General features: G+C 36.9%; 2 protein-coding genes across 8 annotated transcripts in view; both read left to right on the top strand.

Annotated features, from left to right (window-relative positions):
* Positions 1-19,260, top strand: part of drk (growth factor receptor-bound protein 2 drk) — a 230,243-nt gene that overhangs the window by 55,491 nt on the left and 155,492 nt on the right. Inside the window, exon 3 of one of the 7 annotated variants that reach the window (XM_090405854.1) lies at positions 6,156-6,262. The exons of the other annotated variants lie outside the window; for them this stretch is intronic. The gene's annotated coding sequence lies outside the window, so the exon portion shown is untranslated. The remainder of the gene's footprint in view (positions 1-6,155; positions 6,263-19,260) is intronic. 7 annotated transcript variants of the gene reach the window in all.
* Positions 16,652-17,077, top strand: LOC150099102 (uncharacterized). Its single transcript, XM_090405812.1, has 2 exons — positions 16,652-16,699; positions 16,970-17,077. Exons 1-2 carry the CDS (start codon positions 16,652-16,654, stop codon positions 17,075-17,077), a joined length of 156 nt encoding a protein of 51 aa, XP_090261938.1.

Genomic DNA, 19,260 nt, shown 5'->3' with positions numbered 1-19,260 from the left:
TACACTCTCCTTAACAACCTTATATCCAGCATAACATCGTTGTCTCTTCAGTAATATAATTTTTCACCATCCCTCCTGCTTGTCTACTTCTCATATAAAAACCACAGTCACACTGTTTGTCTTTTTTTCCTCATGGAAAATAAATCTTAAGCTTCTCACTCACTTTTCGTTTCCCTTAAGTAATGGAATCTGCATATATAATGTTCTGCAATTGTTTGTTATTTCATCATTCTCATTTTCCTGTCAGTGATACTTTCAACTAACTCTTGCATCCTTTCCCCCTTCCCTGCGCGCTTTTGGTCTCTTCAAAAGTGCTGTCTGCTACCACTCAAACTTCACAGTCAAGCAATTTGGCTGCATATAAACCAAATGAATGCTCTGATAGGATGAGTGTCAATAGCTCACAGTATGGTGGCTGCTCTTCTAAGCACGACACCCAGACCAGTTTTTCCTATGCCACACCATTCAGGTGTGGCATAGGAAGCAGCTGCCGCATCTGCCTTGATGCTTCTGTTCTAGTGGCCTCATTGCCAGAGCGATCGCACTGTAACAGTACGGAAGCAACTCCGGCTAGCGCTACCTTTCAATGCGCAAGGCACTAGTGGGTATCATTGCAGCGACTAGATGGGATTCTGACTTAGAGGCATTCAGTCATAATCCTACGGATGGTAGCTTCGCACCACTGGTCACTTGACCAAGCACATTTACCAAGTATCAGAACCTGCAGTTCTGTACTGAGCAGGAATACTATCGCAGTGACTAGTCATCAGCAGAGTAAAACTAACCTGCCATTCTTAATAGCAGGACAGACTCTCTTGGCATGTACTCCTGTCTCACATTAAGAACCTAAAGACATTCAGTTCTTAATGTCCCATGGTACCTGAACCTAACTTAAATCTAAAAGCTATATTCCCATCTACCTCTACTAGGGAAACACAAGCACATTTATAATTCATCTCACAGAGTAATTCATTGTAGGTGTCATCATACCATCAAGAACACCAACTGAATCCAATGAGTACATCAATGCCTGTGAGTTAAAAAGAACCTCCCTATGGTGTATGTGCATAGGGTCACAGCGAGAGTCTTTAAGGGCACTCCCACTTCTTCCCAACTAGACATCGTCATCATTGTGGTCTTAATTTCCCTTACCTACATTATTCTATCAACTAGAGAGGCTGTTCAACTTGGAGACCTGCTGCGGATATGGGTACGGTCCGGCACTAAAATCACACTCTCTCCCTCAGAGTTTCAAGGGCCAACAGGAGTACTCCGCACACCACAGGAGGCACGGTGCTTTACGGATGATAGGAAGATTACCCCTCCCCTCCCACTGCATAGGTTGCTATTCTGTTGGCTTCATGTATTCTTAGGCTAGTTTGTCTGCTTTTCAGGATGAAAAAAACTGAATCTCCAAAGGAAAGATAACTCTGCCACCTCCATGTGAGACTAGCTCCCCTTCAACCAAAAATAATGTGATCACTACTCTCTTGAAAGCTGAAATTTCACAAGCCATTAATATATTGTACTTCTTGCACATCCACACTTTCCAGTTCCTTTTATTTATCCACGCACATCATGTACCACCAGTATTAAGTTTGGACTACACTTCTGATAAAGTTTTTGAAAAATCCACACCATCACTAAGCTTGTTTCAGCTATGCAATGTCCTGGTTATGAGTACCATCTTATTGATGTTCACTACTCTTAATTACTGTTAAACATTACGAATAATACTAATTTAAAATAAATGCAACTGTTGGGAATAAAAATATTCACTCAGGTTAATCAGCATCATTTCAACTAAATATCGCTATCAACTGGGGTGGCGAGACAATGAATACATCATTATCAGATTCTGATATGCACTTTCGAGGAAGGTGTATAAGATTTTTTTTTAACATTCTTCTACATGAAAAGTTTATATCATTACCAACTTTCTATTGACAATTTTCCTCCAAATTACTCTTTTATCTGTCAGGACTCCAATATTGTCAGATCTTATATTTCAGTCTTAAGCTTTCAGGGGGGGGGGGGGGGGGGGTTACCTCTCACTCGCAAAAGGTTGTAAACCTATAGTACATTGCTACAGTTGTGGAGGTTAGAATTTTTTTTTTTTTCTTTTTTTATTAAATTTTATTCTGCTCAAAACTAAATGGTGATCTCTTCCAGTTTCAAATCCTTTGAATGCTCTTGTGTCCTGAACCAGCATGAAGATATTATCAACAATAACGTAGTCAGTGAGATTTTCTTATTTCTTGCATCTTTCTCTTCATGTGAATTTGTGCACATCTTTATGTCACGATATTAGGAATGACTAGTCCATATCCTCATCTGCAATCTAGCAGGATTTCAGATGAGGATTATTATTATTAGCTTACCATTATGATGTGCTTAAGGGTCAAAGCTGTATAACTGAGAGGAGACCTCCACATAGCCTTTAAAGGAATGCAGAGAACCGACCAGGGCTTCTGACCTAATGTCCAATCCTCACCTTCTCGTGGTGCACCCTGTTGGGTATCTACTTGGATACTGAACTAACGAGGATGGGCTGGCAATTTGGGATTTAGCCAACCAAATTGTATTCTTATTGGTTAAACCAAAATAAAAAAAATGATAGTACAACATGACAAAATTTCATGCCGGCTGGGGCGTCGCCCGATTAAACAAGATCCCCGTTGTTTTTGCCAGGGAATCAGGGAAAACAGCGAAAAGTCAGTTACTGGAACAAATCTGAAACCACACCCCAACTCAACATCACCAGAGTTAAAGATTAGTACTATCAACATAAGAAGCCTGAATGGCAAAGAAATGGAGCTAGCTGAGGAATTAGATAAGTACCAGATCGAAATAATAGGGGTGACTGAAACAGAAAAAACAAAAACTGGTGAGATCTTTCTGAGCAATAAATACAAAATGTTATATTCAGGCAATGACAATCAAGGAAAAGATGGAGTAGCCATAGTATTCAACAAAAAATACGAGGCTAATCTTCTTGAATGGCAGTCAGTCTCAAGTAGAGTAATGTGGGCAAATATGAGAATGGGGAACTGGACAATGAGACTTATATTTGCCTATGGTCCCACTGAGTGTTCTGCTAAGGAAGAAGTGGAGGAATTTTTTAATGCTTTAGAAAAAGCAACTGACACAATGAAAAAGGAAAAGTTGATCTTTGTTGGGGATCTAAATAGCAGAGTAGGAAATGATTGTGAGATATACAAAACTATTTTGGGAAAATTTGGAGAAAAGAGCAAAGCTAATAATAATGGCAAATAATTGTTGGATTTCTGCTCAGGACATGAACTAGTTATTACTAACACCATGTTCCAACATAAAAATGTGCACAAATTCACATGGAGAGAAGAGGCAAGGAATAAGAAAAGTCTCATTGACAATGTTATTGTTGATAGTGATGTTTTCTCCCTGGTGCAGGACACCAGAGTATACAGAGGATTTGAAATTGGAAGCGATCACTATTTAATCTTGAGCAGGATAAAATTGAATTTCATATTGAACAGAATAACATGTAAAAAGTTTTAAAGCGAATAAAAGTTGAGCAGCTCTCAAATGTGAACTGTAGAGTAAAATACACAAAGATTAATGAAGAAAAAATGAAAGAGTTTGAGAACAGGAATCAAACCTTCGAGATTCAGTGGCAAGCCTTGAAGAAAGCCCTGATTGATTCAGTCAGTGAGGCATGTGGCGAGGTTGTGTGCACGGATATAAAAATTAGAACTCCATGGTGGACACAGGAAGTTAAAGAGGTAGTGAAGGAAAAGAAGAATGTCAAAAGTTCCAGGCAAATAAGTTAGCTTGTGCTCTTAGAGAATACAGAGACAAATGTAAGAATGCTAAACACTGTGTAAAACTAGCTAAACAAAAGTCATCGGAGGACTTTGGCAAGAATATAGAAAATAAATATCAAGAAGGTGGCAAAATATTCTGGTGGTTGTTGAAAAAGTTTAGGAATGGAGGAAAGAGTGCTGTAAAAGGAGTTAGAGATGATAAAGGTGTCATGAAAACAGGGGGGGGGGGATATCCTTGAAGTATGGAGTAATTACTTTGAAAAACTGCTAAATGAAACAAGCAGTGATGACAACACAGTGGTAAAAAACACTGACCAGGCATGCGGTCAGGACTACGTATCCATACTTGAAGTAGAAAACGCCATCAAAGGCTTGAAATGTGGAAAGGCAGCAGGAGTAGATGATATTCAACCAGAAATGCTGAAGTATTGTGGTATAAAAGTCTTACAGTATCTGCACTGCATAGTTCAGAAAGCCTGGACAGAGGGGACGAATTCTCGATGATCGGAGTAGAGCTCTCATAGTACCCATATATAAAAAGGGAAATAAAACTGAATGTGAGAATTACAGAGGTATTTCCCTACTAAGTGTTACTAGCAAGATCTATGCAAGTATACTTGAGAAACTATTGAGAAGAATTGTGGAAGAAAAACTGGTTGAAGAACAAGCTGGATTCAGGCCAAATAGAATCTGTAAGGATCAGATCTTCACTTTACGACAAATAGTCAAGAAAGCATGGGAATATAACAAAGATCTGTATTTAAGTTTTGTCGATTTGGAAAAGGCATATGACAAGGTGCCAAGAGAGAAGCTATTCAATACGCTACAGTTATATGTTGTCAATGGGGCATTATATCAAGCAATACTTAGTCTTTATTTGAGTTGTAAGTCAGCAGTTAGAATTGAAGGAAGTACAGGAAGATGGTTTAATGTTAAATCTGGCGTGAGACAAGGATGTACATTATTCCCAATGTTATTCATTATCTATATGGATCACATTATGAAGGAAAGTGGTATTAAACATGATATCAAAATTGGAGATGTTAATGTCAGCTCTTTGATTTATGCGGATGATGTTATACTTCTAAATAAATGCGCTTCAAGTCTGCAGGATTCTCTGACTTAATTGAATAACTGTTGTAATAGATATGGTATGAAGGTCAGCAATAAAAAGACAATGAAAATAGGCAGAATCATTGAAAATGTCAACGGTGTTGTGAATGGAGAACCTGTGGAACAAGTAAAACATTTCAGCTACTTAGGCACGATTTTTAGTGAAGATGGTAAATTCAGTATATAAATAGATAACAGAATCAGCAAAGCTGGTATGGTGGGAACTCAGTTGAATAAATTCATATGGAATAAGAGAGAAATTAGTCGGAGCACTAAATTAGCTGTGTACAAGACAGTGTTCAAATCAGTTTAAACTTATGGATCTGAGAGCTGGGTCAGAAGTAAAACACATGACCAAAAACTTGAGACCGCAGATATGAGAGTCCGGAGAATGATTAGAGGCATGAACAGATGGCAATATCATATTAAAAACAAGGATATTAGGAAAAAATTGACATTGTCAGCATCCAGGAATGCGTTAGCAGAGCTGATCTCAGATGGTATGGTCACTTAAACAGAATCGCTGAAGAATGATTAGCAAAATAAGTGTTCTCTGCCAGGTTATCAGCAAAACGACCCAGAAGAAGACCAAGATATAGGTGGATTGATACGGTACGAAGTGCCTTAGACGATAGAAATATAAGATCTGATAATGTTGGAGTCTTGCCAAGTAACAAACTGATTTGGAGGAAAATTGTAGATAGGAAGTTAGTAATGATGTAATTTTTTTCATGTAGTACTATCATATCCTGTACACCCCTTGAGGGTACATGGCAGGAATTTGATGATGATACTTACCATTATTATTAGCTTTGCTTTTTCCAAATTTTCTCTAAAAATTGCTATTCCATTTATTCCTGTAAATTAAAATGAATCTTCTATTTTTTATGGGGAAGAATTGTGTCTGTGATCTCCTAAATATTAGCATTGGCATGATGTTTTTTACAACTAGGAAAATAATTTATAATTGAGTTTTAAGATAAAATATATACATTAAAACAAAAATTATTTACTATGTAAAGAAAGCATACATTGATCATAACAATCATACTGAATTAAAAGAAAATTCTTATTAAGCAAAGTCAGATATAAATAAAAAAATAAAAATAACTTAAACCAGAAACAATTTTTATAAGATGATTTACTCACATAGCACTAAATTATCATATACATATTCATGCCACACCCAGATGAATCATTTGTTTGACATTATTGTAGTTTTCCCACTGTTTGTAGATCTCTGCTTGGCATCTTGCCAAGAATAGTCGATTCATGCTGAAGGGAAGAAAAAAATGAAGGATGTACGAATTGGTCGTCACCATGCAAAATCACTTGCTTTATAGGTAAAATTTTCCAACTGTTATACAAGCAACATAGTTAACTACAATGATCATAAAAGAGAAGTTAATTTTCTGACGTGTAATAATAAACAACTCATCCCACAATACGGACTGATTACCCTATTATCGGAATGGATTCTCCTCCTGTTGACATGCGCAGAAGTGTTGAAGGGTCTCGAATCTGTGGACATGCTATAGTTTAACAGATAAACCCTTCCCATTATTCGTTTACTAAAGTACCAGATAAGTACCAGTACCAGTATAGGTACCAGTGTATACCAGCTGTTAGTTATTTATATTTCACAAACAAATCTCCTTTCCTCTCGTCATGAGTTTATTTTGATTTGATTATACCAATCATAAATGGAAATGTGCATGTCAAGATTATAGGATGACATGTACAATCAGTCCTTGACTTGCTACATATATAACTTACAACCATTCATATTTACAATGGTCATCCCATTAAGACATTCACTGAATGATACATTTCATCATCATCATTTATAATTTTACAATTATAAATAGGGAAACCAATCAAAACAAATAAGTAGCCTGTGTACAATAAGATAGGACTTGGGGTTTCTATGACATGAAGGAAAAACAGGCTTCTCTTTCATATGCTAATTGATAGATCTCTGATGCAGAAAGAGTTCAGGGAAAATTGGGAGAATATTGCTGATGTATTTCCAATATTGAGTTTCTGGGTCTGCCTCTTTTTCTTTTTCCATCTGTAGGGGCATAGAAGACCAGAGCATCGAAAGGTGCAGAGGGTGGGTGTCTGAGTTAGTGGCTGAGCCATTTTATTTGGTTTCTTTGAACAGTGCTAACTAGAGAATCTTGCTAGGTTTCATCTAATATGTTGGGAATGTGGTCTTGGCAGGAGTAATCCAGGATATTTCTTAGACAAGTAGTTCCAAAGCTATTTATTAGTTACTGTTTTTTTGTAGATGTTCCAGGTCTGGGAGCCATAGAAAGATAGACTGGCTGGTGCACTTATAAAGACGAATCTTCATCTCCTTTAAGATTAGGCTTGACTTCCATACTTTATTAAGTATGGAAGTCGAATGTGTAACTAGAGTGCTTTCTGTTTTCTTGTCTTAATGTCTGCTAAGGAATCTGAGATGTGTGATCCTAGGTATACAAAGTCCTCTACTTCATCAAGGTTGATCATTTTGATTTATGTAAATGTGCCCATCTATCTGATTTTTTAATATCTTTGTTTTCTGGGAGTTTTAGTCCAAATATTTCTGCAGTTCTCCTAAGGCTGTTGAAGTGGTTTGGGGCAACTGTAATGTTGGAGTCAGTGAGGACTATATCATCTGCAAAGCTAAGGTCTTCAAAGTGCATCTGTATATATGAGTCTTTGATGAGGATTCCAGATTTAACTTGAATCATTTTAAAAATATAGTCAATCGCTATGATGAATAGATATGATACATTTACAGTATATTATTTAATAAATACTTCTGTCAGTTTGTTGCTGCTACTGAGAGTGAGAAAACCCTCAGAAATTTTTATAAGGAATATAATATCTTGCATTATGCAAGGAATGTAAATTCCACATGGAATTTACATTCCATGCATATGAAATGTGTATGAAAGGAGTTTATAAGAAGCTACTGAAAATATGTTGATACGTTCACAGGGTTCGATAAACACAAAAGCTTATAAGAGATTGGGGAACAGATAGTGCTGCTGGCTTAAGAGTTGGAGTTGAAGGTTGAGATTGAAGAAGTAGAGCAGTTAGTGGATGAGGAATTTACATTCCTTGCATATGAAATGTGTATGAAAGGAGTTTATAAGAAGCTACTGAAAATATGTTGATACGTTCACAGGGTTCGATAAACACAAAAGCTTACAAGAGATTGGGGAACAGATAGTGCTGCTGGCTTAAGAGTTGGAGTTGAAGGTTGAGATTGAAGAAGTAGAGCAGTTAGTGGAAACCGTGTCAAATGAGCTCTCCGTTGAAGACCTTATTATCATATTATTATTATTATTATTATGGAGTCAAAAGACTCGTGGGAGACCCACAGTAACCATTATTCACACAAAACCTTTCATATATCTCAAACTTATTCACCGTTGATATTTACAACTACCTCTGGCAATATATTCCATTTATTCATCACTCTCTAATCAAAAAAACCTAGTATGTGCATCCTTAATAACCACATTTTTGCACATCTTCCAAGGGTGTATTGAAACTGATGTATTGAAACATTTCTTTTGTGTCAGTCATATAGAATCCCTTTGGTAATTTATAAGTTTCTTTCATGTCTCCTCTCCTCTGCTGTTAACTAATCTTTGCAACCCACACATTCTCATTCTATCCTTCTTAGGGAGCATTCAACAGATCTGTCACCTGCTTGATCATTCGTGGCTGAATAATAGATTTATAAAGAAGAATAAAAACCTCCCTATCTTTTACTTATCATTGTGTTCTTCAGCAAAGCTACCTTTGAGCTATTTTGCCAACTTTTGCAATATGTCCTGAAAACATCAGACTTCTATCCCCCGTGATGCTTAGATCCTAGATCCCTAGCCTCAATCCGGTTCCATCAGTATGCTATAAAGTGTGTAATCTTTTCATCCCAAAGTGCATTACTTGACATTTTGTAACATTAAATTGACAATCATTGTCCTTTGCTCACAGTGCCAGTTTATTTAAATCATCCTGCAGGTTATCTACATCATCTTGATCAACTGTTGTCCTCTTCAGTTTTGCAACATCAGCAAACAACTTGATATCCCTCCCCCCCCCTTCAGTCTTCTACTATACCATTAATATACAAATTAGAGTAGTGACTGAGTACAGAGCCCTTGGACACTCCACTAGTCACCATCATTTGTCTTCATTCCACTCCACTATACACAACCCTCTGATGACTGAAGTCCAGTAATATCATCGTGATGTAATCATTTCCTTTATCCAATTCTGCTGTCACTCTGTTATTTAAATGTAAAAAAGTTACTAAGGCATGATATCTATTATACTATATCTTATTCATATCCACCTTTCCTTTAACCAACTTTTCAATACTTTAACTACTCCAGAGAGACTAATTGGTATGTAATTTGCTACTTTTCTCTTGGAGCTACCTTTATGTAAACGAACTATCTTATGCTCTTGCCACTCCTTGGAACCTTACTAGAACATAGCCCACGGGCTGACATACTGTCCAGTCCCGCTGCTGTATTCATGCTGATAGTTTTCAATATATTGAGTACCTCCAGTTTATCCATCTCAATTCCCAACTCAGTCTCTGTCACATCAGTACCTTCAGTAGCCTCCACCTGGATGATATATACATACACTGCTTGGAAAGAAGTCAACAGACACCACAGTGTGAGGAACAAACAGTCATGCCGCCACACTTAGGATCTCCTTTCACTGCAGTGACTGCAGCAATCCTATGAGATGTGCGATAGCGATCAATTGGAATTTGGAATTTTTCTTCCTGTAGTTATGTAATGAGATCCTGGACTGTTGTGAGTCAGAGACATCCCTTAATCTCACCCAATGCTCCAGTTCATCCCACAGATGCTCAATAAGGTTGAGATCAGGGCTCTGTTGAGGCCAATCAAGTGTGGTAACGTTCATGTCCACAAACCACGCAGATTCAACAGCAGTCTTATGACACAGTGCATTGTCTTTCTGAAAGAAACAATGGTCAGTTCTGTAGAAATGCCACAAAGTTGGAAGCATTGCATTGTCCAGAATGTTTAGATACCTCTTTCAGTTCAGTGTTCATGGCACCACAAAGAGGTTCGTGGCCAAATCATGCCAGCAGCTTTATAAGCTTCCACATCCTGCTGTATACGCTCTTTCCCACTGAAGACAATGCTGCATATTGGTTCGAGTAATGTGGGACTAGCATATAGCAGTCCTACCATGAAAATCTATGTTGTGAGCTTTGGTTCTGAATGTTTTTGTGCAGATTTGTATTCCAGTCACTGCCCGGAACATATTCAACTTGTCGGCCAATGAATGGCAGTTTTTACATATTATCCTTTTATATATTTTTACATATTACCAGTGGGCTAATGTACTCCATAGTGGTGAGTGATTTTAGTCTTTACTACAATTATAGATGACACTTGATTTGGAATAAAAGTGGTACTACTTACTTGGGGATGTTCTTGTACAAGATAGGGGGTCATAGTGTGGGGAGACATTATGCTTAATGGATGCACTGAGCTGCAAGTGCTTGAAAAAAGGCTATTACTAGTGAATGATATTGAAATGAAGTCAGTGTCATGTTCAATTGTTTCATGGTGCTGTAGGCAAAGAATATTTTTTTATGGATGACAGTGTTACACCATATCACACACTGTACACGAATAGTGGAGGTACTTTGGGAGACCAAAGATATTAATTTAATCCAGTAGCCAACATGCTCCCCTATGACTCATCCCCCATAGACAGATTTGGTATGCAATACGGAGACGGATTGCTCAAAATTCCCCCAATAAAACAAACAAACAAGGCTCTGAAACTGGCTCACTCCTCCATGCTCTGAAGGAGGAGGAGTTGGCTAATTTGTCTCAAAAACTCCTGAATCAATTGGTGCTAAGCATAGTACAACGTTGTGAGAGCTGCATCGAAGTTCAGGGTGAACATATTCCATACTGAAATGTCTCTCTCTGCATAGTTTTCTGTAAGCACTGTACATTAATTCCTTAACTTAAGGAAGTTTGTAACTTTCATCAAAAACATATTGCAATTTGATTTAAATGAAATTTATAACACATTTTTTGTGTGATATAATTTATTAGTATGTTGTCAATAAATTTATGTCCACATTCAGTTGTAGCCACAAAAATTTTTTTCATCATCATTAAATTCTTGACATGTACCCTCAAGGTGTGTACAGGATATGACAGTACTACATGAAAAATTTACATCATTACTAACTTCCTATCTACAATTTTCCTCCAAATCAGTCTGTTACTTGTCAAGACTCCAGCATTATCAGATCTTACATTTCTATCGTCTAAGGCACTTTGTACCATATCAATCCACCTATATGTCAGTCTTCCTCTGGGGCGTTTTCCTGCCAACTTGGTAGAGAACACTTGTTTTGCGAATCATTCCTCGCCCATTCTGTTTAAGTGACCATACTGAATAACTTCTGTAACAAATTTGGTATGAAAATAAGCAATAAAAAGACAAAGACGGTGAAAATAGACAGAAACAATGAAAACAACCACATTCTGAATAAAGAGAGCCGTTTAGAATAAGTAAAACATTTCAGCTATTTATGGACAATTTTTGCAATTTTCTACGATTCATTTCAAAGGTATTGATAAGAAAACACAAAAAAGATTACAAACACAAATTCTTGAATATAAATACAATAAATATTATAATCATCATCATCATCATACGTATCAAGGATTTAGGCCTAGTATGGCCTGTTCCGGCCTTAGAAGTCATCGTTTAAGAGGACGTCCTGGTTTTCTTTTTCCTAATGGCTTGTACTTTAAGACTTGTTTTGGTAATCTTTCTGTTTTCATTCTATGAACGTGTTCCATCCATTTATGTTTGTATTTTTTAATTTTTTCAATTACTGATTCTTGGTTTAGTTTTTTCATAATATCTTTGTTTCTTTTGTGATCAAATAGGGTATACTTTGCAGTTTTTCTCATAAACTTCATTTCTGCTGTTGTTAATCTTTGTTTGTCTTTTTGTTTTATTGTCCAGATTTCGCTTGCATACATTAAGACCGGTAGGGCTAATGTATTGTATACTTTTAGCCTGGTTTGTTTTTGAACTAGGTTTGGTTTAAATATAGAGTTAATTACTCCTGTTATTTTTAAATATTTTGCAATTTTTTGTTTATATCTTTTTCATTTTCATAAGTGATCATACATCCTAGGTAGTTAAATGAATTCACCTGTTCTAAGATCTTGTTATCTAATACTATTTTAGTTCTTGCTGGATCTTGTCCTTTAAAGGCCATAGTTTTTGATTTTTCCGTTGATATTATCATACCATAATCTTTGGATATCTCATTTAGATTTAAAATAGCTTTCTGTAAGTTATCTTCAGAATTTGTAATTATTATTTGGTCGTCTGCAAAGAGGAGAGTGTTTAAGTTTACTGTAGGAGAAAGTTTAATTCCTTGATGTAAATTTTTACTCCATTTTATTATTATTTCATTTAAGTAGATATTAAAAAGAGTTGCTGAGAGGGGACATCCCTGTCGGATCCCTTGGTTTATCTCTCTTGTATATGATAGCTCATGATTTAATCTTATTTGTATTTGATTATTTTCATATATACTTGTGACAGCTTTTAGGATATTCTTTGGTGTTTGGTATATGTTAAATAATATGTTTCTTTTAACTTTGTCAAATGCTTTTTCAAAGTCAATAAATGCAATATGTGTTTCTAAATTATATTCTCTTCTTTTCTCTATTATTAATTTTAGGCAGAAGGCTGGGTCTATACATGATCGTCCTTTTCTAAATCCATTTTGTACCTCTAGAATAAAGTTTTCGGAATATTTCATAGTTTGTTATTTAAGATTCTGCTGTATATTTTGTAACATGAATTTAGTATACTGATACCTCTATAGGTTTTAGGGTCATCTCTATTACCTTTCTTAAAGATAGGAATCACAATTGCTTTTTTCCATTCTATTGGGGGGATACCAGTTGAGTAAATTTTATTTTAAAATAATAAGAGTCTTCCTTTGAATCTTGTTCCTGCGTATTTATATAGTTCTGAACCTAGCTTATCTTCTCCAGGTGCTTTTCCGTTTCTTGTTTCTTTCAGGCTGATTTCTTATTCTTCTTCAGTTATTTCCTTTTCATTTTCGTTAATTGTTTGCCAGTTGTCTTTTTTAAAATATTTGTCTGTCCACAGTTCTGTGTAGTAATTTAGAAATTCTTCTAATTTCAATTCAGTGTTTAATTTTGTTTTCTTTGGTATCTGCATTTAGGTGTTTCAAAATCTTAATATACATTGGGTCTTATTTTATATAAATCATATTCTAAATTAGAAACAAATTTATTCCATGATTCTCTGTCTTTTTTTGACTTCTCTTTTAGCTATGGCTCTTATTCTTTTATATTCTATTTCATCTTCTAATCTTTTACTGCTTAACCATTTGTGATAGGCTTCTTTTTTCTTTTTGATTATTTCTTTGATTGTATCATCCCAGATCTTCAGTTTTTTTCTTTTATTGAATTTTTTGGTCTTTCCTAAGCTTTCATTTGCTACTGCATTTAGTATCGTTTTTATATTAAGCCATTCTATTTCTATTTCTTCATTTTGTTTTATTTTATCTAGATACTGGTTAATTCTTTGTTCATATAGCCATTGTACATTTGTGTCATTCAGTAGTCTAGTTTTATAAACAAATGTTTCAATTTTTCTTTCTGTTCTTGTTACTTGTAGCCATTTAGGTGGTAATCTTAATTTTATTTTAACAAGGAAGTGGTCACTGCTTATTTCATATCCTCTGTGAACTCTAACATCTAGTGAAAATTTTGATGTCTTTTCATTTAATATGAAGTAATCTAATATTGATTTCCATCCTCTTGCTGTCCAAGTATATTTATGTATGTCTTTATGTTTATAGAAGGAATTCATTATTTTTAGGTTATTATAAACTACAAAGTCAATCAATTTTTTACCATTTCTGTTTAGAGTGTGTTCTCCATGTACTGTTTTGAAAGGGAGTTATGAATCCAAATCATGACTCCTGCTTGTGCTCTTTGGTCTCTGTCGACTCCACTGTATATCACATTAAAATTTTCAGTTCTCATAGTTCCTTTTAATTTCTTTTTTGTTTCAGTGATTACTGCTATTTTAAAATTTCTTTCATTTAATAACTGGTCTAATTCTATTTCTTTATATGCTATTCCTCTTACATTCCAGTTTGCTATGTGTATTATATATTTGTCGTTTCCATTTTCGTTTTCCCTTTTCCATTCCAGGGTCATTTCCCATAGATTCAATCCGATTATCTTTTTCTGTCAGCTTACAAGTATGGTTATGTTCTCCGTGTCAGGGGACTAGCCTGACGATGGAATAGTTCAGTGGTAGGGCTGCTACCTTAAGGCTTCTGAACTCGCCTTCCTCCGAATTTAAACCCATAGGAGGAATAGGGTATATTGAAGGGGAAATGTAGTAAGATTTATAGAGAGGACATAGTTGTAAGGCCAGAAATGAAAAGACCCCATGGCCCTCGAGTACTCTAATAGCACAAGGGTCATAAAGTAAGAAGAGTTGGCTGATAAGGCCTTATAGGAAAGATTAAAGTAAGTGGGTCTTCCTCAAAATAGAAGAAGGATAGGATAGATCCAGCTAGGGGTCCATGGGCGTGCCACTTCCCTTACAATCAAGATGATTGCCCCTTATGGCCCTGTTGGTCCACGAGTCCTTATTCGGTATATTCGGACCACCGCACCATATATATATACACGCACGCACACACACGCACGCGCATGTACACACACACACATGGTGGGCTTCCCTATTCGCCACCCAGGGGACGCGCTTTCTAGGGGTTACAGGGTCCCCTGAGAGATTATAATTATATAAATTATATAAATTATAATAATATATGTCTATATTACAATTTTTTTTTCGATGGGGGCCATGAAATATTTTAATTTTTCCAAAGGGGGGCTTGGCATCAGGCCCTTGGCAGAAGGAGAGGATAGATCCAGCTAGGGGTCCATGGGCGTGCCATTTCCCTTACAATCAAGATGATGGCCCTGTTGGTCCACGAGTCCTTATTCGGTATATTCGGACCACCCCACCATATATATATATATATATACACACACACACACACACGCGCATGCACACACACACACATGGTGGGCTCCCCTATCCGCCACCCAGGGGACGCGCTCTCTAGGGGTTACAGGGTCCCCTGAGAAATTATAATTATATAAATTATATAAATTATAATAATATATGTCTATATTACAATTTTTTTCCGATGGGGGCCATGAAATATTTTAATTTTTCCAAAGGGGGGCTTGGCATCCATATGTTTGAGAAGCACTGTCTTAGACAATAGAATATAAGATCTGATATTGTTGGAGTCTTGACAAGTAACAGACTGATTTGGAGGAAAATTATAGGTAGCAAGTTAGTAATTATGTAAATTTTTCATGTAGTATTATCATATCCTGTACACCCCCTTGAGAGTACATGCAGGAATTTGATGATGATGATGATGACTTCCTACCATACCAGCTTTGTTGATTCTGTTGTATACTTCCATATTTAATTTGCCATCTTCACTAAAAATTGTGCCAAAGTAGCTGAAATGTTTTACTTAATTAAATGTTTTTAATTGTTTGTTCTAAATGTTCTCCATTTTCAATGCTTCTGCCTATTTTCATTGTCTTTGGCTTGTTATTGCTGACCTTCATACGATATCTGTTGCAACAGTTATTCAATTTAGTCAGGGAATCTTGCAGACATGTACCGAATTTATTTAAAAGTATAACATCATCTGCATAAAGTAAAGACCTGAGTTAACATCTCCAATTTTGATATCAGGTTTAATACTGCTTTCCTTCATAACATGATCCATATAGATAATGAATAACAGAGGGGATAATGTACATCCTTATCTGACACCAGATTTACATTAAACCATCTTCCTGTGCTTCCTTTAGTTCTATCTGCTGACTTACAACTCAAATAGTGACTAATTATTGCTTGATATAATGCCTCATTTACACCATATAACTAGTGTTTTGAATAGTTTTTTTCTTGGCATCATGTCATGTGCCTTTTTCAGATCTACAAAACTTAGATCTTTTTACATTCCCATGATTTGTCAACAATTTGTCGTATAAAGTTTTCATTTTCCAGCTTGTTCATCACCAAGCTTCTCTTCCACAATCCTTCTCAACTGTATCTCAAGTATACTTGAGAAACGTTTTTTCTACTGAGTATTCCTTACCAGGAACACTCAGTAGAGAAATACCTCTGTAATTCTCACATTCTGTTTTATTTCCCTTTTTATATATGGGTACTGTGAGAACTCTACTCCAATCACCTGGAATTTGTCCTTCTGGCCAGGCCTTCTGAAGTATGCAGTGCATCCACTGTAAGACTTTTATACCTGCATACTTGATAATTTCTGGTCGAATAACATCTACTCCAGCTGCCTTTCCACATTTCAGACTTTTGATGGTTTTGTGTACTTCGAGTTTGGATATGTTGGATATGTATGAAGTGGTATCAAAACGTTTTGAGACTAAGTTTGTAACATGCCAACAGATGGCAACACAAGGCTGCACGCACAGTCACAGGGAGCACCTACCTTCATAAGTCAGTGTGCCAAAAGACATCGGGAGCTATGCAACTGATGCTATTCTGACCACCTGCGTTACCACATCTGTGATTTTATCATGGACAGCAAGTTAGAACAAAGAGCAAACATGAAATTCTGCATGAAACTGGGCAAATCTGACACAGAGACGTTTGACATGATTCGGCAAGTTTACGGCAATGCTGCAATGAGTCGTTCGAGGTGTTTTGAGTGGCATGCATGCTTCAAGAGTGGAAGAACTTCATTGGAAGACGATGCGAGATCAGGAAGACATTCAACGAGCTCAACCCCCAAAAATGTAGAAACCGTTCGGCAACTTGTGCATGAGGATCTTCGGAGAACATTCCGCAACATTGCTGCCATTGTCGGTGTGTCATACGGAACAGTCCAGGCAATCCTCACGTGTGATTTGAACATGCGCCGTGTTGCTGCCAAGTTCATTCCTAGGCTGCTGACCCAGGAGCAGAAGGAACTCCGCGTCGAAGTCTGCCAAGAACTCAGTTAGTGTGCCATGGATGACCCATCCTTCATGTCGAGGATCATTACTGGTGATGAAACTTGGGTGTACGGGTATGACCCAGAGACGAAGCAACAGTCTTCACAGTGGAAGAGCCCATCATCTCCACGGCTGAAAAAGGCGAGGCAGGTCCGCAGCTCGACCAAGTGCATGCTCATCATCTTTTTCGACATTCGCATCATTGTGCATCGGGAATTTGTCCTCAGAGGCCAGACCGTTAATAGCTAGTTCTACTGCCAGGTTTTAAGGCGTCTTAGAGAGGACATTCGGCAAAAGCAACCAGGTCTGTGGCACATGAAAAACTGGATTCTCCATGACGACAATGCACCCTGTCACCGAGCTCTCCTCACACGTAAGTTTCTCACCAGAAACAACATGATTTCACTTCTGCACCCACCCTACATGCCAGATTTGGCTCCTGCAGACGTCGCCCTCTTCCCGAAGATGAAGATACAGCTCAAACATCACCGTTTTGACACCATTGCGGAGATCCAGTGCGAATCTCAGAAGGTGCTTGACATGCTTCGAAAAGAAGACTTCCAGGACACATTCCAGAAGTGGCAAGAACTCTGGGTGTGCTGTATTGATATACAAGGGAACTATTTTGGAGGTGATAGTGTGTAAACGTAGATAAATAAAGTAATTTCTCATAAACAGAGCTAGTCTCGAAACTTTTTGATACCACCTCGTATTACTGATTGCATGGTCTGCTGAGTGTTTTTACCACTGTGCCGTCATGCTTGTTTCATTTAGCAATTTTTTGAAGTAATTACTCCATACATCAAGGATATCTTTTTCTCCAGTTTTCATGTCACCTTTATCATCTCTAATTCTCTTACAGCACTCTTTCCTCCATTTCTGAGCTTCTTCAATAACCTGCGGAATATCTTGCCACCTTCTTGATATTAATTTTCTATGTTCTTACCAAAGGTTTTTTCATGACTATTGTTTAGCTAGTTTTACACAGTGTTTAGCTTTCTTACATTCGTCTCTGCACACAAGCTGACTTGTTTGCCAGGAACTTTTGATATGCTTTCTTCTTCTTTTCCTTCACTGCCTCTTTAACTTCCTATGTCCACCATGGCATTCTGATTTTTCTATCTTTACAGATAACCTCACTTGGCTGAATCAGTAAATGTTTTCATCAGGAAGGTTCAGTTCCTGTTCTCAAGCTTTTTTATTTTTTCTTGAATAATGTTTATGTATTTTAGTCTACAGTTCACATCTGAGAGCTGCTAAACTTTTATACATGTTATTCTTTTTAATATGAAATTTAATTTTACCCTACTCAAGACTAAATGTTGATCACTTTGAGTTTCAAATCCTCTGTACACTCTAGTGACCTGCACCAGTGTGAAAACATCACTATCAACAATAGCATAGGTAATGAGACTTTTCTTATTCCTTGCCTCTTCTCTTCTCATCTCTGAAAAAACAATATCCCTTATATTCTATACCTGCGTGTGATTCTCGGTCAATCAGTTCTCGCTGATGGCAATAATTTTTGGCCAGGTCAAGCTGACCTATACCAAATCCCCTCTCATTTATTTCGGATACTTCAGCACATTCAGTTCAACATCCCTTTGAACCCACAGTTAGCCTTGCATAATGTCGCTACTAGCCTATTCATATTTGAAACCTGAGAAACTGCACCCACCTGTTCACTGTTATTCCTGCACTTAAAATCATTTAATCCAGGGGAGGCTATTTCTGCATGGCCATTCCCACACTCACTCTAATTTGTCCTAAGGGTGGCCTGCCATGTTTGAATTCATCCCCTTTCCCAATATCTCTAGTTTTCCTGATTTTGCACTTCCAAACTCTCGCTTAACAACTAAACTTTCTCCAAAACATCTAATTCCAAAACCTTTAAAATGCAATCCATCAGGTATGTACTGTACAACTCCTTTCATCCATCAAATTCACTTCACATATCTATAAACTGCACACCATTCCTCCTGCATAATCTTCTCATTGACTAATTAGCAGTCATGGGCCTTGTTCTTAATTTTGTCCTATCATTTTCAGGTAGGGAGGACTCATAATCTTTACTTTCTAACTCTTCATCTTCTCTTCTTCCAACAAATGTTTTATGTCCTCTCTCTCATTGCATATTTCTTACCTGTCAATCGATGTTTCCCTGCTAATATAATCAACTCTATCATTTCTTC

This window comes from Typopeltis vanoorti, chromosome 15 (assembly GCF_054136105.1).
Source record: "Typopeltis vanoorti isolate ZY-2024b chromosome 15, IOZ_Tvanoo_1.0, whole genome shotgun sequence".
Taxonomy (NCBI): Eukaryota; Metazoa; Arthropoda; class Arachnida; order Uropygi; family Thelyphonidae; genus Typopeltis; species Typopeltis vanoorti.
This window is presented reverse-complemented; position numbering and strand designations above follow the sequence as displayed.

What these genes read in the sequence shown, in the direction of transcription:
- LOC150099102 (XM_090405812.1), top strand. Translation starts at nt 16,652, where the DNA reads ATGGACAGCAAGTTAGAACAAAGAGCAAACATGAAATTCTGCATGAAA. An exon ending in ACATGAAATTCTGCATGAAA is followed by an intron (nt 16,700 to 16,969) that starts CTGGGCAAATCT and finishes GTCCAGGCAATC; the next exon opens with CTCACGTGTGATTTGAACAT.